The 26,003-nt window shown below is 41.9% G+C and overlaps 3 protein-coding genes across 3 annotated transcripts in view; 2 read left to right on the plus strand and 1 right to left on the minus strand.

The window, feature by feature from the left end:
* Positions 1-1,482: 1,482 nt before the first annotated feature.
* LOC310870695 (extracellular calcium-sensing receptor-like) lies at positions 1,483-8,633 on the minus strand (the record flags this gene model as incomplete). The annotated part of the gene is made up of 11 exons (XM_083781968.1): positions 1,483-2,396; positions 2,490-2,613; positions 2,731-2,958; positions 3,401-3,676; positions 3,781-3,879; positions 4,763-5,032; positions 5,871-5,957; positions 6,499-6,790; positions 6,932-7,062; positions 8,328-8,465; positions 8,592-8,633. 11 exons carry the CDS (start codon positions 8,631-8,633, stop codon positions 1,483-1,485), a joined length of 2,601 nt encoding a protein of 866 aa, XP_083638094.1.
* A 297-nt stretch (positions 8,634-8,930) lies between these two features.
* On the plus strand, positions 8,931-17,546 carry LOC310870464 (phospholipid hydroperoxide glutathione peroxidase-like). The gene is made up of 7 exons (XM_083781698.1): positions 8,931-9,032; positions 10,230-10,327; positions 11,526-11,670; positions 12,514-12,665; positions 15,559-15,583; positions 16,381-16,440; positions 17,025-17,546. Exons 1-7 carry the CDS (start codon positions 8,955-8,957, stop codon positions 17,055-17,057), a joined length of 591 nt encoding a protein of 196 aa, XP_083637824.1. The 5' UTR covers positions 8,931-8,954; the 3' UTR covers positions 17,058-17,546.
* Positions 17,547-19,228: 1,682 nt separating this feature from the next.
* LOC310870696 (uncharacterized protein) overlaps positions 19,229-26,003 on the plus strand; it is a gene marked incomplete at its 3' end in the record, with an annotated part of 139,115 nt that continues 132,340 nt past the window's right edge. Inside the window, 1 exon segment of the mRNA XM_083781969.1 lies at positions 19,229-19,357. Coding sequence (XP_083638095.1) covers positions 19,285-19,357 — 73 coding nt within the window. The 5' untranslated portion in view covers positions 19,229-19,284.

The following is a 26,003-nucleotide window of genomic DNA, read 5'->3' on the forward strand; positions in this document are numbered from 1 at the left end:
GGTTACATTAGGATACTTGAGTCATTCCACGAAACCGGTACGATTTGCAGTCCCTCTGAACTTGTAAGGTGTTTTTTATCGATTGAGTCACCAAAATGTATTTTTAAAAGCTTTTTTCATCAATTTAAATGTTCCCTTTAATATTGTGTAAAATTACATTTTGGGGGTGTCTACAGAAGTTTTCTTTCAGTACACACCCCCTATTTTGTCAATATTTTTCATGTCCCCAATGGCCTTCGATGAAAATGGACTTGAGATATGACTATTAAAAATGTACAAAAATCCATAAATTATGCCATTCACAAAATTCCACATGTACATTTATCAGTGCTTTATTGCTGGTCATGTTTAGTTTTTGAATAAATGGATGATTAATCATTAAAATAGCATGATATCTGTCCCCCAATTGCATGCAACCCCGTTACACAAGCCATTCTCCCCTCCATAACAATAATTAACTGGTCGGTCAAATTTTCAAAAGAAAAAAGGTCAAATTGTACCGGTTCCGTGGATTGACTCACTTAAGAGTTACTTAAGTGAGTACTACAGTTTGGTCATCATGTAAACATGACAGATGGATTACTAAAATGCTAGTTTTAGTTGAATTTGGAAGAAAACTGCATATTTTAACAACAATTTACAATTTACAATTTAGGCATTTGCAGATGCTCTTAATCCAGAGCGACTTACATTAAGCAAGAACAAAAGCATGGGAATACAACACATAAAAGCATTTATCATGAAACATGCGTAAGCTAAGAAAGTAACAGTGGAATATCTATATAATGAAACTATACATATATACTACTATGCTATACATATGTACTATGGCGTGCTATGACTATATACAATGCAATTATAGTGCTGTCTACATAACATGCTATAAGTCTGTATCAAATGCTATCTAAGTCTACGGAAGTGCTATCTAAGGGGGTAGGGTAAGTGCTATGGGCCATGATGGAGTCTGAAAAGGTGGGTTTTCAGACTACGGCGGAAGATTGGGAGTGATGCTGCAGTTCTGACTGCAATGGGAAGTGCATTCCACAGTTTTGGAGCCAGAAGGGAGAAGAGTCTGGGACGTGTGGAGCGTTGTCCCGGCGTTTTTAGTGAGGGTACTTCCAGCTTCCCTGCGTTGGCTGATCTGAGTGCGCGGGAGGGTTTGTAGGGTTCAATCATACTTGCAAGATATGGGGGAGCCATACCTTTGGTTGCTTTGAATGCCAGCATCAGAGTTTTATATTCTGTGCGGGCAGCGACCGGGAGCCAGTGGAGGGAGCGGAGCAGGGGGGAGACATGTGAGAATTTTGGCTGGTTGAAGACCAAGCGAGCTGCGGCATTTTGGATCAGCTGGAGTGCGCATGCTGGTAGGCCAGTAAGGAGGGAGTTACAATAGTCGAGTTTTGACAACAATAACAAGTTAAGCAGCAATACAGTATACACATAAATAAATACACAAAGTGTATGCATATTGCATTTTTGCTTCTACGTCTTGGTGTCACCTCGACCCATGATGGACTTCTTAGTGTTTCTCTCAGGTTTCAAAAGCATTAAATAACACTTTGGTCCAAACAGTGCCACCAATATCCCAAACGTAGATGCTAAAATAGCAAATACCTCCACTACATCTGCATATTTTCCTGGAGAGCTGATATATGCCGGGATGAAGGCTATCCACACGGCACAGAAGATCAACATGCTGAAAGTGATCAGCTTGGCTTCGTTGAAGTTGTCTGGCAGATTCCTTGCCATGAATGCTAGGAGGAAGCTGAGGAGTGACAGTAACCCAATATAACCTAATAGCATTGCAAAACCAACTGTTGATCCCACATCACACTCATAGACTATCTTATCACTTTGATATTGTATGTTTTTATGTGGAGTTGGTGAGGCAGACATAAGCCAGGCTGTGCAGATGGTTGACTGGATGGATGTAAGAACCAGAACTGTTCCTCTCTGCTGCATGGCACCGAACCACTTCATGATGTCTGCACCCCCAGGCTTGGAGGCCTTGAACACAGCCAACACCACCATAGTCTTTACCAGGATACACGACACACACAACACAAAGCTGATCCCGAATGCTGCATGCCTCAGCTGACAAGTCCAGAGCCTGGGGTAGCCAATGAACAGGAGTGAACACAAAAAACATAGTTTGAGGGATAACAAGAGAAGGAAGCTGAGTTCCGAGTTGTTGGCACGTACCATGGGTGTGCTTCGATGATGGATGAAGATTCCCAGGACAATGGCACACATAACTGTGCCTAGCAATGAGATGGTTGTCAAGGAGATACCCAGCGCCTCATGGTAGGAGAGGAACTCCACGCTCTTAGGGACACAGTGGTCACGCTGAGGACTGGACCAGAAGTCCTCTGGACAACTGGTGCACTCTGTAGAGTCTAACAAAGAGGCCAATGTTAAAGGGACAAATAAGTACAGCATCATTCTAAAGATAGCCTATTAAGGTAAATAGCCACATATCGTAAACCTACCAGTCTCATTGCTGATCTCTCCCTCGGAACAAGCAATGCAGTCAAAGCAGCAAACAGGTTCTCCTTTCCTTCTGGCCACACGGCTTCCAGGCGAACAGCTCTCACTGCACACTGACCGAGGAGGCTAGAGACGGAAGTAACACTGATCAATTTCAGTGTAAAATACATCCACTAAATCACATACACATAATGAGCTCAATATTAGCTTTTTTTTCTTAATTATTTTTTAGAAAAAGCTTGCCTTTGTGGATTCAAAGCTCCAGAAGATTGTGTCTTCATCAAGTATGAGTTCTTCATTTCCGGAGGCTGACGTCTTGAACACACCTACATGTTGAACCTTTGCACTTCCATCAGGGAGCCATGCCCAGTTCATGACATCATAGATTGGTAAAGCGTCACCATTCTCATCAAATGTTACATGATCACCAAATGAGGTGGTGAAGTTGATCTTTTCCAGGTAATGCACAAGCTAGAAATTATGATCAAACGTATAAATAAGCACGGCTGTATTAATAACTTTGGGGCAGGCCCGTCTAGAGTTTAAATGGGCAGGTATCAGTCAAAAGGGGTACATCGAAGAGGAAGGATGATGAGGAATTAAAGGATCAACATATATCAGAACAGGTTTTGACATATATCCATATATGGAGATCTAAGGGTTTGAGGTTTGAGGTCAGATGTAGAGTTGCTGGCCGATATTGATGAGATCCGGGATCTGCATCCCTGTTGATGTTGCATGATGTCACGAGACCTGGGCACCATATATGGGGCTTTCCCATGTATGGGGATTTTGAGTGATACACTGGCCAACGGACAAAAATGTACGATTTCATAGTAAATAATCTACATATGCACTATTATTTTAAATTTTAATCCTACTAGAAACATTAGCCTATGACTTGATATCCCACCTGCCATGGCTGTATTGTCTGCAAAGTGGCACAGCTGTGCCCAGGGAAAGGCCCTCTTCCTGGCACACACTGCAACATGTCATGGAGGGCGTGGGCCAGGGCATACACAGCCTTGTATATATTATACTCTGGCCTGAGGTTAGACACATCCAACAGGGCACTTTCTGCTGTTCCAAGGTCCTCTTGCCCAGTACACACCCTTCCACCAGCATCCACCCACTCTGACGGAAGAGGTGCAAATTTACACCGAAATGTGTGCTCCCAAAATTGCCTCACCTGAAGAAACACCATAAACAAGAATAAATGCCATGCGAATATTAAAAAAGCCTATGTCACCGTTTTCCATTGCAGCTTAAATCATAAATTAGACAAATACTCACAAAGGTATTTTCATGTGTGTGGTCATTGTCAGGATGTATTTTTAACATGAAGTCCTCGAGACCTGCTATTTCTCCCCGACGGATGGCGAGACTCAAGGCCTATTCATAGTCTGGATTTTCGGTGGTGAGATGACCACCGCTCCGGTGGTGAGCTGACCACCGGAGCTGAAATAACGTTGAGCGGTGGTGAGTAAAAACAGAGAGAAGGGCTGGAGCGGTGGCGGTGGTTTGCTCTTCACCGCGGCGCGTGACGTCATGTTGTAGTTCGGTGGTCACCCCACCACCGTAAAACCAGACTATGTATGAGCCTTAAGGACCCTCAGGTGAGGCATAAAATGAGGAGTCTGGAGTAAATGAGCTTTCATCCATCCCACATCGGATATCCATTGCAGACCCGTCACATTCTGCCTTACCACCTGTCGATTAGGTGTGTGTGTGTGTGTGTGTGTGTGTGTGTGTGTGTGTGTGTGTGTGTGCGTGGTAAAACATAATTTAAAAAATAAATGCACTTATTTAGATTAAAGGCAAATGAGCACAGCTATAATCCATTGTTCTATAGATTATCAACACAAGCACAATATAATTAATCAATACAATAATAAAACAATTATTTTTGACAGTGAAAACATTATTTGATTGCTTAAAAAGTATCAATGAGTCAACTCAAAGTTGAAAGTGATGAACCTATAAGAACGTGATGAAATTGCATTTCACTTGAAAAACAAAACGCCTGCAATTCAATTACAAACTACCGGTATATTATGAGTACCACAGACGAAAAACAGTCTAAGTCCAAATTTCATTCTGACCCCTCCACAAAAAGGCCTCGTTGTCCTGAACCTGTATCTATCATTTATACATTATGGATCAATAGTGTGGACTTAGACTGTTTTTCGTCTGTGGCATTTTTTTGTACATGTCGTTTTAAGTCTTCACTCCAATGTAACTCATTCCAGAGTCCTTATAACTATGCATACCCAACCTCCTCCATCAGACGGACCACGTTGATCCCGTATATAAACTCAATGACAACGCGAGCCGTGGACTCCTTCACCACCCTGACGATCCTCTGGAGCTGGGCGCGGTCACCGTCCCAGGGCAGCACCTCCACGTAGGCCACACAGCCCAGACCGGACCGGGCCAGCTCGCTCTGGAGGATCCGGGCGGCATCGTGGCCGTAGTCATCGTCACTGAACAGCACTCCTACCCACGTCCACCCCAGCCGCCTCATTATCTGGAGCATAGCTCGTATCTGATTGGATACAGGGACGGAAAGGAGATGTAGTGCTTACTGCTTATTGTAGATTTTTCACATGTTGGTAATTAAATTAGTGAATCTCTTCGACACAGATTCCAAAATGGAGGGGGGGGGGGGGGGGAGTCTAATCTTTCAAGAAAGATACATCCTCTCTGCTTCAGCAGTAATACACACAAAACACAAGCAATTATGCATTACTGATTATTAAATTACAGCAGGAGGTGTTTAACTGGTGGCTTGTGCATCATTGGTGATCCATGAAGGTAATGCACTGCACAGTGCACAGTTCCTGACCATGAATTCAGTAATGCAAAAAGGGCCTTTTTATCCTCTTTTATTTGGGAGAAATAGAATGCAACTGGTATTTGTGTGATACAAGTGCAGTGGAATTAAAGACACCATGATTATTATTATTATTATCATTATCAGTGGAAATTTGAGGCTTTACTTGTGCTACTAGGATCAGCTGATTAAGAGCAACCCTTTGGCAATACATACATATCACATAATATTTGTTTTGTTTTCCTTCTCCCCAGCACAGGACTAGGATGAAGCTAGAAAGTGTTTTGGGACTGTGCACCACTGTATAACCAAGAATAGATCTCTTTGCAGCTGAAGCAAACCCCTCATCTCAACCCATTTTCCCACCCGACACAACAGTGGTGCCCAGGTTGATTCTTCAGGCCGATGCATACTTCACTTTACTTTTAGTGCCAACATTAAATCGGGCAACCCACTCCGGACCGGGTATTTATTTTGGCTGAGTGTGAAGTGACATGTGTGGAACATATAGAACACATGCACATCTTTTATCTGGAGAAGCAAAGGTCACCTGGGATGCAGAGCTTGGGATGGTTCTAAAGAAGGATGGAAACTGATCCCGGTCACTCAGACAGGAGCACATGGCATAGTAACTAACCTGCAAAAAGGCACAAATCACCAAGACCTGTCACCATTATTACACAATCACTTTGAGAAATCATTAGCCTATTGAAAAAAAATCATACATTTACACTAAAAATAGTTAAAATAGCAGATCGACATGTAGATTAACTATTTCTACTATTTCTTTCAAAACACATTATGAGTGTAAAATGATCAAATGTGTCCTTTTTTGGCCATAGCACATTATTTATTTTGACTGTTGGTCATTTCTTCATACATGCAAGTTATTTGTCATACTATATCTGCCCAGTCCGGGGTTTGTTCAGTCTGACTCAGCGCCTTATAATTGCTATATACTCTCGGGTTCGGAACACAGATGCCCTGTGCTGCGACCTTCTGAAAACCACCCACTGCCCCAAACATTTGCCCGTCCTTTTTCCGGTGCTCTGCCTGCAATTAATTATGTTCCATGCCCTTTGAAATAAGAACTATAATGCATTGTTTAACATAATTTGTATAACCGAATAACCAAAACGAAGCAAATACAAACAAGGGGGTTCAAGGTGGAAACTTACCATGGGCACTTTGTACAAACCCAATATTCTAGAGATGGCAACAGAATGCGATGAGTGATCGACCACGATGCCGAGCACCGGAGGAGACCCGGCGCAGCTCTCGTCCAGGTCAAAGTGTTTCTCTCTCCCACTGGCCATCGACAACGCTGCACGGAACGCTACCCCCAGCGTGTAACAGGCATCATAGAGACTATACCCCAGGGTCACGTTGGGTAGCAGACTGGGGTTTCTGTTGATCTCATTGATAGCAAAAGCCATGGTCTGGGCCCACCTGAACCCTAGAATGTTAAAACTGACAGACAAAATGCCACTATAACCTTTAATGTTTATCTTTGGATAAAACACACAATTACGCCATATGGCAATATCTATGAAAACAAGCTCAATTGTTGTCTTGCTTGCTGTTGTGTTTGTGAATATAGGCTATACCCACCCGTAGCAGGTGGTGTCCTGTGGCTTGGAGGAGAACAGCAGCTCGGGGAAGACAGAGGTGGTCTGGATGGGAAACAAACCGCCCAGAACAAAGTCCCCGGCCTTGTGAATTCTGTTGAGGTTAAACTGTGCCTGCAGCTCACAAGAAGAGGAAGGTGACACAGACAAAGGAGAGAAGGACGAGAACAATATCAACGTCAAACACAGTGGAGCCCTCATGACCGTCCGCCTCTGTCTAACCTGGTCCCAGATTGTTTGTCCAGTTGATAACATTTATACACAGAGCTGTGCCATCCCCTTGCACCCCTTGTGCCAATCCGTGGAGTCCTCAGACCCGCACCCTAGTACTGGTACTCCCAACAGGTCCAGTTCGGGGGGGGGGGGGATGTAATATGTTGACACTGGGCGGCGATGGCTCAGGGGTCGCTGCCATTGGTGTATGAATGTGTGTGTTAATGGGTGAATGTAATGCACAATATATGTAAAGTGCCTTGGATACAAGTCCAAAGTTCACAAGTAACATCTATGTCTTAGAGGCAAAGATTATGTTGGAGGCAAAGATTAAGTTTGACGGAAAATGCAGAAAAATGGAGGATTAGGGGTTGTTATTAGCCAGTTCAAGTTCAGGTTCATGTCCCCAAGGACCCCAAAAGATACAAATTAAAAGCAATGAAACACAAAAGAAAATAGTTGGAAAGATAGCTAATTGTATGAGTTAAAGTGGTTGAACTGATGTTCCTGCAGGGACCCCTCCATGGAGCCTCTGGGGGTCTTCTAACCACACTTTGACAACCACAGAGCCTGTTAACGTGGCTGCGGTGTGTGAGGGGAAAACAAGTGTGAAGCCTAAAGGCATCTTTAACTCCCAAATGACAGTCTGTCTGCCAGGCAGCTGCAATGTTTTTTCTTTTAATGAACCCATGTCTCACATACATATCAACAGGCCATGTACAAGCAACACGCCCTTCAACAACAACACCACGCAATAACACTAATTAAGTATCACATGGATCAATGCCTTAAATCAGCTGATTTCAAATTTGGCCGGAAGCCCAAAGGCTTTTATATGTATATATATATATATATATATATATTATTTTTTATTATTTTTTCTTTCTTTTAGGCTTGATTTTTTTGAGGGGAGATTCTGCCCTGCATTAATTCAGGGCAGAATCAAAGCATTATAGGGCTACTAGAATGGTGCCCGTGGGGCCTCTACAGCTGTGCCCGTTGTGTACTGGCACCTCCGCCCCAAATGTTTCTAATTGTCCTAAAAAAACTGCCTCATGCCCTTGTATCATGCGTTCTGTGGGATCTCTGTATTTGTCTGTCTACCTGTGTGCATGCCCATATATGGAGATATGTATCTGTCAGTCCTGACACAGTCATCTATTTGCCCAGCGGTAGTCTTTTGGTAGCCACTCTGCTACATGTGCTGCATGCTCTGCCAGCATATGTCTGTCAACTGTCAAGTAAAACTGCAGCACTGGATCGGACCCCTGGACCCCGGTGCCACCACAGGACCTCCTCGTCTCCTGGGGACACCGCACCCTGACAAATTTAGAATCGTACAGGCATTACATTTAGATTTACTAATTTCCACAGATACATATTGTGAAAATAGCCAAATTACAGACTACCGTACTACAAGCTGAAGCTACCCCTCGCAGCTGATGCACTGTGAGCTTGGTTTCCTGTAACATTTTACAATTTGGCCAATTTGGTATTGAAAAGGTCTTATCAAATGTTGCTATTTGTCCCAAAGTGACTAAAAAATATTGCTGCTGCTATTTGTTTTTAAAAAAGCCCAACGTGCAACGACGCAAGAGTTTTTGACACTTGCTTTCAAATGATCATGCCAATAAAACTCCTTTGAATTGAATTCAGACAAAAATAACAACTGACAAGAGAGGGCCCCTGACAACCAACCAGCCAATCACAAAGCCCGCTCGTCCCTCCAGGCTGTGGGGTGGTAGATAGGGAGTATCACGTGTTCGCGTCACGTGCCCGGTGGTCTGGTCGCGATGATGCTCTTCAGTGTGAAGCCGTCAACGCTGCTAGTTTTAACAGCGCTGGGAAGCAGAAGACTCGTCAGAGCGATGGTAACACATTTATTTTATAACAATAATGACAGAAATGTTTGTGTTGAACGCCACAAATAAATAAATACACGCAACGATGAGCTGTTTTTAGCGTGCTGTAGGTCACACGCAGTTTAGGACTTCTATTTTTGACTGTTTGTGTTTTGTGCAACGGGCTATGCTGTCCGACCGTGCAACGACACATATGGATCCGGGAAATGGCAGATCTACACGCTCGCAACGCGTCTTCTTGCGACGAGCTGTGAGCTTGTAGTTCGGCTATTTTTTCGGTTACATTACCTCATAGGTGAATAAATAACTTAATTTAAGCTTAGTCATGATGAATAGTGTCGTTATTATGTTGAATAATTCGCATGGACATGTGTGGCTTAAATAAATAACGTGTTGGTGAATGGTGATGCTCTATGTCTATTGATGGTGCGAAAATGCAGTTGATGTAGCGGGCCGTTATATCGATTTATATCTATTCTAGGCTATATATTTTCCAGTGAGTTGATAGTTCGTATCTGTTCTCTTACGGCCAGCATGTTGAAAACACCATCGTAACCATAGGTCGTAGCCCCCAGTGGCACTGTTTTTGTAAAGATAATCCTCCCTTCAGGGAAATGCAGTCATGTTAACGTTAAGCCCACTGATTAGATGTTTACTGGCTAGTGGCTATAACTTCCTATTCTATTCAGGGCTAAACTGTTTAGCAGATTAGCAGATAAACAGATTTAAGGCAACATATAACTTTAAGAAAATCAACCATGGCTTATGGTGTATGAAGTGATATTATTGTAATTATATTATTATATATATATTTTTAATAGTTAAATCATATTTACTCAGTGTTTGTTCAGCAACATCTCTCCAGCTATTTAGTACACAGGAAGAAAGAAGAACCCCCACAAGAATATCACAGCTTATAATATCAGTTTTATGGTGTTCTAGCTTCTAATAGCCTATGTGTAATTATGAATTGCACCCTTAACCTTAAAGTAAGGTCCAAAGTACATTAAAGATAGCGAGACGTTTCCCTTTCACCTCCTTCAGAGGTCCGTGACTCATTTATTCCTTTCTTCCTTGGAAAAATGGACAAGTTGGCACAAGTTCTCTCTTGCCCTTTTTTGAGGGCGCTAGCCCCTCCTATATACAGGTTTAAGGTTTGACTCATATCTGTTCATATGTTGTCTGTCTTGCTTGTATCCATTCCAGTGTGCTGCAGAGGCAACAGACTGGCAGAGTGCCAAGTCCATCTATGAGTTCACTGCTAAGGACATCGACGGCAACGAGGAGTCTCTGGAGAAGTACAAGTGAGTCCAGGTCACTACAAAGTGAGCTCTACTCAGAGCTGGAAAGTAATTAAAGTACAGGAGGACTACTGGGACATTGACTTGTGACAGAGCATGTCTACATGTTGCATTAAGCAAAGAATCTGAGTACTCCTTCCACCACTGTCTGTCTAGACTAGACGCTCACAATAATTATGGAATTAGGTGCCATGTCTAGTCCACAGTTACTTAAACACTTTAAACTCTTTAAGACACTAGGTCAACTAATACTTAGTTGGCCATGTTTGACTCTGTATTAGCTCCAATTACTTTATCTACACGCTTACGTTTCCAGTTTGTTGATCAGTTGATCAACAAGCTGGAAACGTAAGCTTGTAGATCTGCTGTTTTCGGCAAATATTCCCCCCAGAATCGGAAGAGATGCTTATGCTAGGGCGATTAAGTGATTGCAGCGATATATCTTTAGCTAAGTCTCGCATATCTTATAATATATGATTGCTATGAGAATATAGAGATATTCCTATAGCAGTCATTGCCAGTGATTGCTCAATAACAGGGAGCTCTTTGTAAACAGAAAATGGTTTCAAGTGATTAGGCTGAAACCGTGCCCGGATATCGTCTCTCATACTTCATAGATGATTTACATCATCTACAATCTACAATTCTACATACTAGGTTTCAGCCCGATTGGAGCCCCATTGACTTTGATTATATCATTATAAAAGTTATTATAAATATTTCAGAAAGTATATAAAGTAGCATGACATATTTGTAAGATAGTGTATGGCCTACTGGCAGTGGATACACGAGATTTGCTACAGAGAGACAGACGGACTCAGCAGAGCCACACTGTAATAAATCTTAATATGTAATTGTATGCGTTATCTTGTCTGAAGTAATCACTCGGGTTGTTGCAAGAAATATACTTCTCAGACAGTTCTGCATGTAACATCACCAGTCATTGCTTAACTTCAAGAGAACAAAACATCCTGGGTACACAATGTTACAACCTCACCTGCTAACCCACAGCCCCAAGACAGTCCTTTGCTGCCCTCTGTAGGCATGGCTGCATTTGCAGTTAGCTGAGGTGTAACTGACTTCAATATATCACAGTATATGGACCTTGAGAGAGAATGTCCATCAGTTTCTTTTCACAGATGATAATTCTTTACGTGTTTGAATTAATTTGAATGTGTTGTTTTGTTCTCCGTCCTCCCAGAGGCTTGGTGTGTATCATCACTAATGTGGCCTCTAAATGAGGAAAGACCAAAGTGAACTACACTCAGTTTGCGGGAATGCACGCCTCGTACGCTGATAAAGGTTTACGCATCATGGGTTTCCCCTGCAACCAGTTCGGAGCGCAGGTGAGACATCTCATTTCCCTGCTTCAGCAGCATGGCACCTTTGAATTTGAAGGACCCCTAGTTTGATCACTTACCATACCTTTTTAACCAAAGAAAAGTATTAACAGGAGATTTTGATACATTGGAACGTAGATTAATTTGCCCATTTCCTGAAAAATAGTGGTTTCTACTACTATCTCATTTCTAAATTTGAGCAAGAATCATGAAGCACTGTCCAATTAATTTTAGTTACTCTTATGTTTTTGCTACAAGAGAGAGAATTTAAAGTTTAATTAAAGCAAGAGAAAGTTTATTTAAAGCACTTTGATATTGTCTGTTTTTTTCTTTTTCTTTTGTATGTTTTTTTTTATGGAGTGACAGACTGTAGGCTGACAGGAAATGGGGAGAGAAATGGGGGGTAAGACATGCAGTAAAGGCCATTGGGGCGGCACACTGCCAGACTGGATTACCAGCCAAGGTGCCTGGACCATTGAGCCATGGCCCAGGCCTATTGTCTGTTTTTTTTTTGTAGTAATGTTCAGCAACTACAGACTAAATACAATACATATTTTTATGGAGAAAAACATGTGAGAATTATTGTGGAGGAAAATGGAGATCATTCATTTTTACAATTTTATTTATACATTTTCAGGTTTAAAGACAAACATTCACATCACACATGCATATACACACAAACCCTCCCCACCCCCCCATTCAAAGGAAAGAAAAAGGAAAAAATTATAATAAACTTAGTACAGAAACAAAAACAAAACGTACATGAATGGAGATTCACATTTGAGCAAGACTATTGCAGCACTGTTTTCTAACCAGGGTTTTTTTTTGTCCCATGTCTTCGTCCTCCAGGAGCCAGGCACTGATGCAGAGATCAAAGAGTTTGCCAAAGGTTACAATGCAGAGTTTGACCTCTTCAGTAAGATCGAGGTTAACGGAGACGGCGCTCACCCTCTGTGGAAGTGGATGAAGGCACAGCCCAAGGGCAAGGGAATGCTGGGAAAGTGAGTAATTTTCTCTCACCACTATCCACAAGACAAAGTGGTCATTGCATATTTGGCCATTTCCCCTTTTTCCCCACAAGACAGCCTGTGTAGAATGTATTCTGAACAATCTATTGCTAAATTGTGATGTATATTTTAATGGTGTCATTTATGGCCCAGAACCTGCATGGCTTTCCTGTGAATACCCATCGCAGATCAATCCTTAGTGACTTAACATTTTTTACTCACTGAAGCCCTAATTTACTCTTATACTACTGTAAATCTGCCTTTATTTTTTCTTCTTTTATTTATTTATTAATAAAATTGTGAAACTCGGGACACCACTGTTAGTGTGGTGAAAAAGGTGGATTTGCAAGCTTGTTTTTGTAGTAGTAGTACTTTAGTAAAATATTTTATTTATGGTCTTAATCTGTCTGCTGTAGAGTAGAGACACTGATAGGCTGCGTCCGAATTCATTCCCTATGCCCCATATAGTGCACTACTTTGGGGTTCCGCCATTTTGTTATAGTGTCCGAATATGTAGTGAGCATTTTTGCACCCTAACGTAGTGGACTGAAGTATCCCACAATGCACAGGGAATTGTAGGGAGCACCCGATGGTCACTACAAAAACGCAGCGAAGCAAATCTGCCCCATAATGCATTGCGCAAGCTCGCTCTTGAGCGCACATGCACGCGTTTGCACACGTGCGCTGCTTCTGCATGCATGCGCTCATTGCGCTCGGAGTGCTCCAACTCAGAAGAACAGGCAGAAGTTGAACCAGCGAAAGAACTCAACACAAATGTACTTTTTAAACGTTTTCCCCTCTCTTTTCTTCCCTGGCGGATCTCGAAGCTACAGATCTCGAGACAAATGATCTGTGCATTTATTTGAAATTGTTTTATTTTATTTATAATAAATCTAGGCTATTACTAATCTGATTAATTGTCACCCAGGCCCAACGGGTAGGAAAGGAAAGGTACTATGTTTACCCAGGGTAACTGGACTAAGCCCAGCGCATGACGTTAGGAATAAGTTGCTTGCTGTAGAATATATTTGTGAGATTCTTTATGACAAACGTAGGCTAAATACATGCATGTGAGACACATATTAATTGTGTCCGAACATATGTTTTATTAATATTAATTAATTCCTGCCATGAAAAAATATGCTATCTAACATTATTTCATTGAATTGCGATAAATACATTAAAACTTCATTATGTAGGCAGTCATTTATTGGACTGCTGTTTCTGTTAACACCAAACGTCCGTATTGTGAGCAGAGCTTGTAGATCGGCAACTTTTGGTAATTCTTTACCAAAAGTACCCGATACAAACTCACAACACGGACGGCGCGTTGCTTACAGATCGGCTATTTTTGCCGTATCCCCCCGCCCCAGGATTAGCAGGGGTTCATGTGGTTAATATCAATCATGCTGCTGATATTTTCATATTGTCAAGGTGGGTGCACTGTTTTTATATTGCTGGATAATGGATATAATATTAATTTATTGATAATAATCATAGGCCTATGTTATTTTAAAATAACCTTTTTTATCATAAACATATATAGGCCTACATGCCTGCAAACATATTTCCATTAACCTATTTTTTCTTTATTTCATTCATGAATTTAAAAATAATTTTACAAACTGTCCTTGCAGGGAGGTGACAGCCTGCAGTCACTTATTTGATACAGTCTGTTCCTAGCGAAAATTCAGCAGCAGCGTTTTGACTGGTTTCTTGTAGTCAGTTGATTCTTCATATCCAAATGAGTGAAACGGCCAGGATGATTTGTTTATTTTTCAAACAGTTCTTTATGAGGCGATCTGAAAAAACCTAATGGGGATTTCATGCAAGTAGAACCCGCGGACCTATAGCGCCCTCTACCGATATTGATGTCAGAGTCGGTGCTCCCCAAATAGGGAGTATTGTCCGAAATCATCACTATAGAGTCCACTAGAGTCTGGATCCCCGTATGGGGAGTAGGGAGTAGGGAACAACCCTAGCAATTCGGATGCAGCCATAGCTTTCATACACATCAGTACTGTTTTCAGTGCACACTCCCTACTCGGTTCATCCTGTTGTATTGTTCCTTCCTCTTTATTTAGAAGTGCAGAGATTACTAGAGCTGGGTGCAATTACTGCAATACTGCGGTATCGAGTTCATAACTGCAATTATATATTTTTATCCCATGATTTGTAACCCATTTTTCACCCGGTGTTAGCCAACTGCCTAAACTGTAATCCTGGGCGCTAACCCCAAACTGAGCTCATGCTTCCTTCATGCGGAGTGAGCAGGCCGCTTATTGCGACCTTCTATTGTAATTATATTGAGTTATATTACGTTGTGGGACAGAAGATCAACATAAAATATGACCCTGTAGTTAACAATGAGAGTGAGGGCGAATAAATTAATATTCCACCTGACAAACTAATAATCCATTTGGTGATGCCTCATCCATAATGCTTTATGATTTTTACTCGCACTGAAAAATCAATGCTCCCCAGTATGTGTAAGGGAGCATTGGTTTTTTTTGACCGCAGAGTTTTGATCACATGCTGTTAGGGGACGATCCATGGAATGAAGTTCTCAGTCGCCTCGACTGGTGTCATTAGAAGCCAGCATGCCTTGGAGGCATGGAATCATTGTCAACATACCGGAAATAGCCTGTGTGAGCTTGTAGATCGTCATTTTAAGATTAAAGAGTACATGAAGTGTTCAAACTAGCAATAAAATATATGTCCAGACGTATGTTCTATACAATTTAATAGGCTAGGATATTATTTATTAAGTGCCAAGCCAAGGATGCCTTATGACAACTTATTTTTTTTAATGAAAGTACTGAGTTAGTCATGATTCATTCTCAGTGGCGGTTCCTAACTGTGGTTCTCTCTCTCTCTCTCTCCACAGCTCCATCAAATGGAACTTTACCAAGGTAACTAGTAGCTTTTCATCCTGGAATGCACTCTATTCACAAGTGCTGCTTAGTTTAGTTCAGTGGTTCTGAAACTTACATTCTAAGGACCCTCAATCCCCCATAACTCTTAGAGTTCCAATTCAGTATTTCAGCTGTGACGTGAGCGCCCCCTCCTGAGATACTTCCAGGTCCTACTTTTGTGTCGCTTTTGTGTCCCCATAGTTATACTGTGACGCTCCGTCTGACTAAATCTGAGACGAAAACAACCACGAAATTAATCCTCATTAATGCAAACTAGATTCAACATACTGCACACATTCTAAATATACCCCCCGAAATATGTTAGAGGCAGCAAATAATAATGATAATAGTCTTTATTGTCTCCACATCATATATTTTTGTTGTCATGGACACTTGTACAAAACATTAATAATTCTACTCGAGTTGGAAGCATCAAGACCCATTTTAACCCTCAATGGCTTCCTTTCTGAAAAATAACGTCATTGTAAAAAGATTCACGCGTTTAGATATTCTATTTACAATGAGATGCGGACGGGAGCTGGTGCCACTAGGACCCGGACGTAACGTAGCACTAGAAAATGACGTCGGACTTAAATACTGAATAGGTTACATGTGTATGCTATCAGAGTTGCAGACCTGCAAGGGTCCATTTAGAACCCACTCAAGCAACGCTGAGGCTCCCTGAACCACACTTTGAGAACCACTGGTTTATTTACATTTTAATTCTGTAGCCATCTGTGAATTACTGTACATAATAAATGAGCTTATGACTTGATTTCTGTTCATCTCTGCAGTTTCTCATAGACAGAGAAGGGCAGGTGGTCAAGAGATATGGACCAAACGAAGATCCGTCTGTAAGTATAAGTAATATGTAACTTTTATTATGTATTTTTTTTGTGAGGCATACATGTGTTTTTTGAGTGGTGCAACCACTCCAAGGAACAGCAATCCCCTTAAAACATTTATGATCAAGAAATATACAAGCTCACAGCGGGTTGCAAACTTGTAGATACACATATAGGGGTTCTAAAGTGGTTAGCCCATTCAGGACCGAAACCCCTTTTGGTGTTTTAAGCATTATGTTATACTTTAGTTATTGACAAATAGCAGATCTACAAGCTCTTCGAGCTATTTTTGAAAAATCGTGACAATGTGGAGCAAATCTTTGCCTCTGGGTGATCCCTGGAACAACATATTTTCAGATGGGTGGTCCGCAGGCAAATACAGATCATTCTGGGGGTCCTTGACATGAAAAAGGTTGAGCACCATTGACATAGAAACATAGGTTTTTCAGAAAACTGTTAGGATTTAGAATTTAGAGTTTTTTAGAATCGGTCTAAAGTGGTTAAACTGATGTGTATGATATATCCACTCATTTAGCTGTAGTCCACTTTGAGAAGCACTCTTCTAACCACCAGCCTTTGTCTCCCCTCTGCAGGCGGTGGAGAAGGACCTGCCCAAGTACTTGTAGCGCAACAGATTCCTCCGACCAATGTGTTGTGTGTCTGATGAACCTTGACCTCTTCCGTGGCCTCCTGGGTATTGGTGTGCTGGCGGGGGGGGGGAGTATCTGGACCAATGACGGCCTGTCCTGTAAACCCAGCAGTGGGGGAGGGCGGGCCCGATGACCCCTTTAGCGTGCAACTAAACCTCCCAGAGAGACCTCCCTCCTAACACACTGTACCCTGTATAGCCACGGGAGACCACCATAAGTCTGTCGGGCACACAACACAACCAATGGCTCATTTCTACTCTGCCGTTCAACAACACAATGACATTTTCAGTTGATAAATACGTTTTTTTTTTTTTTTTTCAAACAAGGCACAAAAGGGATTAATTAGTCTTGATCGTCCACAGTACTTAACCCCACTTGACAACATACTTACTGAGTAATCCCGCTCATCCAGTCTCCCAACACCTACTTGTATGCCAAGTGTACGACTTTAAACGTTGCTGTACATGTTTGTTTAGACGTCCCCTTTGTTCTCGCATGCACTGGTATTTAAGTTATTCTTTTGCACTATGCAATGCATTTGCGTTGTAACGCCATATGTTTTTGTTTTTTTTGATTTTTTTGTTTTTATTGATTTGTAAACTGTTTAAAAATGTAATTGATAGTAATATTAAGTCAATGGATAAGTAAATAATTATAGCATTAATATATATTTATGTTTTGTAGCCACATGTTAAGCCTGTCGTATTCTCTATCAACAGTGTGACTCTTGGTTGCCGCTTGCCAACAAGAGCCCGATCTGCAAACTCTGCCTCTTGTTGAGAAGCGACGCCATCTCACAAATATAGTCATTAGGAGGCTAATGGGTAACTTAACTTCTGGTATTTACAATTTACATACTGATAAAGTTTATGTGTTCACATAATGTCTACAGTACATGGAAATAATAGTCTCTCTGCAAACTGCAGCCATATTGGACAGAAATCGGTTATGGCTCCATCCATTCGCAGCTCTTGCCTAACCTCGCGTCACCAGGCTTTCCACCTTGGAGTAAAGCCTGGTCTGCGTTCCAAAATCACCATATGGAGCGGTTGGTAATTTACCTCATGTTGTAGTCACTGATTTGTACTGATTGTACTGATTCCGCCTTGTGGTTTTCTGCCAGATGACTACAAATCATTGACTACAACATGACAAAAGTTACCTTCCGCTCCTGACCGGTCCGGATCATAAACCAAAAATGGAATGCTGCCCAGGCTAGGTCTTGCTGATGATACTATAATTGTTAAGGCCCTGTTCCATTTAATGCAGCATAGTGGCTCTCCTACATGCATAATATCAGCACCCTAACTCTGTTCGACCAGAATGGAACAGAGTGACTAAACTAAAGGAAGTAAGAAGGAGGCCCACTTTACAATATGGCGGCTGTGCAGAGCCTATTGGGGGACAATAAAGCTAAAAAGATTAAACAAAAGGCCCAGTTTTTGTGGGACTACTTGGAATACACTATTTGCTTCTAAATGTCCATTAATTGTACATTGTACATGTCTGGGACAGTCTAGCATAAACGGCCAGATATATTTGAAATGCTCTGGAAGTCGCTCTATACTACTGTAAAATGTTATGTTAAATGTATATAAGGTTGTCCTAGTATCTTATGGTGATTTGATTTGACAGGTTGGACCTCTTCTCTTTAATCACAAAACTGCTCAACCATAACATCAAATGGTGGTAGTGGGGCAGCAGATGTAGCTGTTCAAACACAATCCCCCCCTCCAATGTGTTGTTTTATGAGGCTGCCAAATTATAACAAGTAATTTCCCTCCAGATTCATTGAATATATCCAGTATTAAAATAAAGGTAAAATTGTTGCCCTACCCTGCCTTTACCAACATCAGCCACACGGTGGTGCTGTAGTCGCGGCTCTAAATCAAATGCAAATCCTTCCTCAGTGTGAGTGACGCACCGCGGAGATGCAAATTACGCACCAGCCACGCACTGTGCGCTGCGCTCTGCTGCTGTGGCTCTATTTTACAACAATGTAGTCACTGTGACTATGTGCATAATAAGATCAGTATAAATCGGGACGGAGCATATTTTTACCAACCAGTTGTAAATGTAAAAACGTGATGTTGACGTGAAAGACGAGCTTTGCGGTTCGTTTGTGCACCGACCGAAGGAACCGATCAGAAGGCTTTTATTGGATCATCAGAGTGAGACACAGATCCGTCCGTCCGTGGAGGAGATGGAGGTCAGGACTGCGGCGACACCGCCAGGGCTCTCTCTGCAGCTGCTGGACCCGCAGCAAGGCGACACCGGTTCGTATAGCCATATGCATTCACTTCGAATTAAAACGCAACAGCCCAGGGATATTAATTGATTTGTAAATAATGCAGTGATTCTCAACCTTGTTGAAGAACAAGATGTGCACTAGCTATACAGTGCACGAGGCCACACGTCACGCACACACGGACCCCCACGCACACATACGGACCCCCCTTTCATTCGATTCGATACCATATGTTTTAATCTGAGTGTTGAAAAATGGAACCAAATGGTTCCATGTGTAGCCTACACTGGATGAATTGAACACGGACCCTCACCCTCTTGTAAACAAGTAATATTGGGTTGTCCAAGAGTCTTTGTATTGAGTTTGTGCTTGGAATGTATACTGTAATTCTGCAAACTGTTAATAAATATTTCAATTGATCAAAAAAACTCAGAGCAGCTGGCTATAGCAGCCCCACCGCAATACAAGGGTCCGTATAATTTCAAGCCCATGCCATATGGTTATGGTCCCTGGAACCGAGTTTGAGAAGCAGTTATAGCAGTGGATCAATAGGCTAGTAGTAGCCTCTGGTAGATGGACTGTTAATCAATATGTGTTAATATTATTGCCGATTAAACCCATTATCGTTTAAATAAATCAATGATCCAATCCAAACCATCACCTATACGGTCCTACCACTGAAGTAGCAGTAGCGCACACACACACACACACACACACACACACACACACACACACACACGGTGATTGATAGACGTGGGGTAGGCCTCTATATGTGATTATATTATTACTATTAGGCTATAGGTCAATATTTGACTGATTTAACACAGACTTGATAGAGATGATTCGTATTGCTCTTGATGTTTATTTATTTTTAAGCGGCTTTGGTGAGCGGTAATAATGTGACTTGTGCTGTGCATGGCATGCCGTCACGGTCAGAAACATAAGCTGTAGGAGATGAATAATGTATGAGACAGATTAGATAACTGGAGTGTGAAGACACCTCGTCCCTATAGTGTAACTATAGAACATACCACTGATCACAGAAGACAGAACAGCTGTTATGTAACACTGTTTGTCTGTTTTCCGTTTTGTGTTTCTTTGTGAAGACTGCGGTGTATTTACGTCCATGTGAAGTCCATTGATATGCATTGTCCTGTCCAAATAAACAAAGTAATAAGTAAAAACAGCAAATGACTAAATAATAATGGTGATGAATGAGGACTGTGTCACCTATACACTAGTGGGGTCCGGCTGGGGACCCCACAGGGTTCTTGAGTGGGTCCAAAGTGAAATGTGTTAGTATAGCATCAAAGTAATTTAACCACTTTAACCCTATTTTTGTCTGACTTAGGTTATTATATGCAAAACAAAGCAAAAAACAAAATGGCAGATCTACAGGCTCCTTTTTGTCAGGTGGGGTTCTTAGCTAAATTGATGCTTTTGTTAAAAGAGGAAATGAAGTCTTTAGTCCTCCTTTTTAGAAGTGTCTCAACAGATTCTCTGCAGCTATGGCGAGAGTGGGTCACCCTGAGAGTATAGGCTGACTGATGAGTTCTTCCACATCATCTGCGGTTTGGCACAGAGCTGACTTTAATCAGTAAGAAGTAAGAAGGAAGTGCCATTATATAAAAAGCAGCAGACAGTGAGACGGTGTAATGGGTTCACAGAGGACGCACCGAGGACAGCAGCAGCCCAGACAGTATTATATTTTCCCCCTATTTTCATCCCACAATTTTGCAACCCTGGCCATGTTTTTTTGTGTGCCCTATGGGACACGGGGAGAACATACTTAAGTAAAGTTAAAGTTCCTCAACTGTACTTAAGTACAGTACTTGAGTACTTATAGTTACCTTACACCACTGCCGATTGATTGAAAACTATTAGTCAAAAAGTGTAAACATCATGTAAACATCATCACTTAAAGGACCTATAACATAAAATTCAACTTTTTCAATTTCTTTTGTGTTTTTGGGGCTCCCATATGTGTTTTCTATCCCCACAAATAACCAATTTTGAACAATCAGGCTTTCATATCATATTGGTGCTTTAATGGAAATTGCTCTCAGAAACAGCTCAACTGATTTTGGTCTCATCGTGATGTCATCAATGTCACCCTACTTTGTATAATTCCTCCTCTTCTTCAGTTCCAAATTTGCATTTCCACTTTGTTTACAATGTCCACCATTGTTGATTTTCCAAGCTGGCATGGAATGGAAACAAGCCTGGTGTTATCTAGCATCAGTATTATAATGACTCAAATATTAAATAATCTGCATATCAGCACCCCCACCACCTCAGGACATTGTGGTACTGCAGCTAAAACTGCTTTCAAAGTCCAGAAAGAAATGACAAGTACTGGTTATATCAGAGTGGTGATTGAGGCTCAAACCATTAGAAATAACTTTGAGGGACATAGACAATATGATATTAAATATTAAAAGCAGTTTTAAAATGCATGTTATTTGCGCTTTAAACATTTGGACCAAACAGCATGGAGAAGTTATACAGTTAAACATTTGGACCAAAAGGACATGGGGACTTTGCGGTCCTATGTATTCAATTAAGAGTTGTTTCCGATACTGATACCACCCTCCAGTACTGGAATTACCCTCCAGTATTTTTTATTGATAACGATCACCTTATCGAGCAGGCTTATCGAGCCGGGTCCTTATCGAGCCCACTATCGAGCATTTGCTATTATTTTGTGGAAATCTAGGAGACAATACATTCTGAACAGAACCTTATTTTTATTGGCCAGTTGTGACTCCTCGGTACTTGGAACCGGCCCCGATACTCTGACCCGAGTATCAAAACATTCAATTGACACTAAGCTGAACGAATGCAACGGAAGCAAGTCTGCAGCAAATCGCCATAAACAGCCGAACTACAAGTGTATCCATCGACCATCGCCACGTGTAGTTTTGGCCGCGCAATACAGCTTGTTGAGCAGCCTGCAAAACAATAACTGATCTCTACTGTAAAATATATATACTACTGTCCAATGTAAACAAGGATGGTAGCTCTCTCTCTCCCTCGCTTTCTCTCTCTCTCTCTCTCTCTCTCTCTCTCTCTCTCTCTCTCTCTCTCTCTCTCTCTCTCTCTCTCTCTCTCTCTCTCTCTCTCTCTCTCTCTCTCTCTCTCTCTCTCTCTCTCTCTCTCTCTCTCTCTCTCTCTCTCTCTAATAAGAGAGTGGCGAAACGCTTAGATCTCGCCGTGGGCTATAGTTCCACACATTGGAACTATCCCATTGAGATAGAATGAGCACGTCCGCATTACATTGTTACAATGGGAGTCAACGCTAGTGTCGCCACTCTCTAGATTACTCTGACCCCGCCTACATAATACTACTTACATAATGTGGCATGATAACATAATCCACATGTAGGCTGCAGCCTCAGTCAGTCAGTAGGAGCCATGCTGCTGTGGGTCCCACCACATGTATATATAGTACTGTAGGCTGCAGCGCATGTGGGTCGTGGGAGTAAATACAGCATCACATTTAGTTGTTTAACCTTTCTGACCATTTTCTTTTACCGGTAATTCACTTTTCTTCTTTTTTCAAATTTGTTTTTTCACCTAAAATGCTATGCTGAGAGAGAGGGAGAGAGATATCATCAGATTAATACTAATTGTGCGTGTGCGTGTGCGTGCGTGCGTGTGTGACTGACAGCCAGGAGAATCTTCTCATAGCTTCTGTTTACGTCCCAAATGGCAGCCATTTGCTCAGCTGAGAGCGATTCAATCCTCTTCAACCTGGCGCGCGCGCACACACACACACACACCCCCCCCCCCCCCCCCCCGCTAGGGACACATCTCTCAGTTTTGATTTCAATTCGATACAGCACAGTGGGGACCTATGCTGTGGTGAGCTAAAAATAGCAACAAAAAATTAGCATATTGAGATCTGCTATTTTCACTAGTTAGTTGTTTGCGTCCTGGACAGACATCACAGGCTGAATAGTTTGGGAACCTGTGCTGTGCTGTGCTACACTGCTTCACTGCACTATACACTGTACTGTTTATAGTGCGCTACATTGTGCTGTGCTGCGTTGTGCTGTGCTGTGCTACACTGCTGCACTGCACTATACACTGTACTGTTTATAGTGCGCTGCATTGTGCTGTGCTGCGTTGTGCTGTGCTGTGCTACACTGCTGCACTGCACTATACACTGTACTGTTTATAGTGCGCTGCATTGTGCTGTGCTACACTGCTGCACTGCACTATACACTGTACTGTTTATAGTGCGCTGCATTGTGCTGTGCTGCGTTGTGCTGTGCTGTGCTACACTGCTGCACTGCACTATACACTGTACTGTTTATAGTGCGCTGCATTGTGCTGTGCTGTGCTGTGCTACACTGCTGCACTGCACTATACACAGTACTGTTTATAGTGCACTGCATTGTGCTGTGCTGCGTTGTGCTCTGCTGTGCTACACTGCTGCACTGCACTATACACTGTACTGTTTATAGTGCGCTGCGTTGTGCTGTGCTGTGCTGCGTTGTGCTACACTGCTGCACTGCACTATACACTGTACTGTGTATAGTGCGCTGCGTTGTACTGTACTGTGCTGTGCTGTGCTGTACTTGCACTGCTCTTTACTGTACCGAAGGCTTACTGTTCATAGTGTAACCGTGGCTTGTTTATGTCACAGAGAGCAGCATCTGCTGTGTGATGTACTTCATCAGGTTTAAACATTATCTCCTCTGTGGCTGAGAGAGATCTCCTGACCCTTTGTTTTGTGTGATTATCTAGCATTATGTTGAGATTTGACCATTCTCTCTTTCGCACACATGCACATCATACACATGCATTGCACGCACAGTGCACACACAGTTTTGCTCATGTTTGTAATGTATAACTATACTTGTAAGGACGTCATCAACATCTTAGGATGGCAAATTTATGAATGATATTTAAAAAAATCACACCCGTCTTGAAGTGAGGGGCGCTCTTATCACTGTACATCATCCATTCATTGTCAATTAAATGGGAATTTAATATTTGTGTAGGACATAAATAGCCGATTTGCTCGTCTACATATGATGTAAATTCACCATTAATTGTCAATAGGAATTTAATGTTTGTGTAAGACGAAAATCTACATTATAGCTGAAAATAGGAGCCCCCCCCCCACCCTTTGTGCAATTTGCAACAGTGTATCAATCAGGCATAACTCCTTATAAGGTCACCTGACCCCTAACCCCTAAATGTGACCTCTAGTCCTGTCTAACCCTGACCCCTGAACCTGACCTCTATGTCTAACCCTAGACACTCATTCCTGACTGGCTGTGGCTGCTGACCATAATATCATGGCCAAAACCAGCCAATGACAGCACGACCAGATTAAGGAGGGAGTCAATCCAATAGAGTTTCACCTTCTCAACAACGAACCCTGATCTCGTCTGAGAATAGCATAGAGCAGAGCTCACTGCACTGCATGACTGTTGAATTCCCACCAGCCTCTGGCTTCTCGCCGTATTAGCCTACGACCTTATTCTCCCACTGGATTATGTAAAAAGAGAGAATTGGCCTCGCGTAAAACTGGGAGACACTGAGATTGTTCTGCTGGTGGTGAGTGGCTTTCCAAATAATGTGAGATGAACGTAAAGTGGCTATCTATTAAATGCAATATATATACAATAAAATCACACCCATGTGAAGTGAGGGGCACTCTTATCATCTTACAATGAGGAGGGAATATAGTATAGTTTGGTTTGATTACAGTAGGTGATGTAATGATGATATAAAACAAACGGTGACAAAACAAACTTCTCTTTATTGTTAATGGCGTTTTTATAACAAAAATGTAACTAACATCAAACATTGAACCTGAGGGGCTAACGCCTCTCAATAACAACTGGGGTTTTTCCTCTCTGCTCTGCTCTTCTGTTGAAACATTTGTATTGTGTCAAATGTCATGCTTCTCCTAGACAGAGGATCTGACACGAATTTTGACCTGAAGGTCAAGATTCAACTCATTCCCTGAGCAAGCAGGCAGACTGGCTGGTAGAAATGTCACTTATACAGGAAACCGGGTTCAAACCTGGTGTAGAAGATCAAAGTTACATAGTGCAGTTTTAAGGTAAATGTACTGTATTTTTAAAGGTGGTGGATGTATTTTATTATTATTGTGTTTAAACAAAAGCTCTATTATTCTGATAATAATCATTGATATAGTGTTTGCTCAAATTACTCACTAACAGGAGTCACTGTCTCTCCAGCTATTTAAACATTTCTTTTTCAGGTAGGACACCAATTTAGAGAGAGAGAGAGAGAGAGAGAGAGAGAGAGAGATTTATCCACTTAAATCTGATAGTGCTTTTAGGCTCCAGTTATGTCTGCTCATGTTTTCTTTTTTTTTTCATTTCCTGGATGAGTTCTACTCTCCAGTTCTGATTGGATGGACCTGTTTTTTGGGAACAGCTGGTCAATGGTTGAGAATCACTGCTCTCTCTTATGGGGGTCCCTGGCATATGTTTTTAAATGGGGGTCCTCTGGCTAATAAGTGTCAATTTGGGGGCCCTTGGCATGAAAAAGTTTGGGAACCACTGCTCTGGGCGATACAAATCTCCTAGTGGGCATTCCTGCTGTCGTGACCAATGTCCTCTTATAGGTGGTATGGAGGGTAAACCAGTGTGATCTAGTATGAGAGTGACAACACTAGCGTTGACTCC

Source organism: Protomyctophum parallelum (genome assembly GCF_964188405.1).
Source record: "Protomyctophum parallelum genome assembly, chromosome: 14".
Lineage (NCBI taxonomy): Eukaryota > Metazoa > Chordata > Actinopteri > Myctophiformes > Myctophidae > Protomyctophum > Protomyctophum parallelum.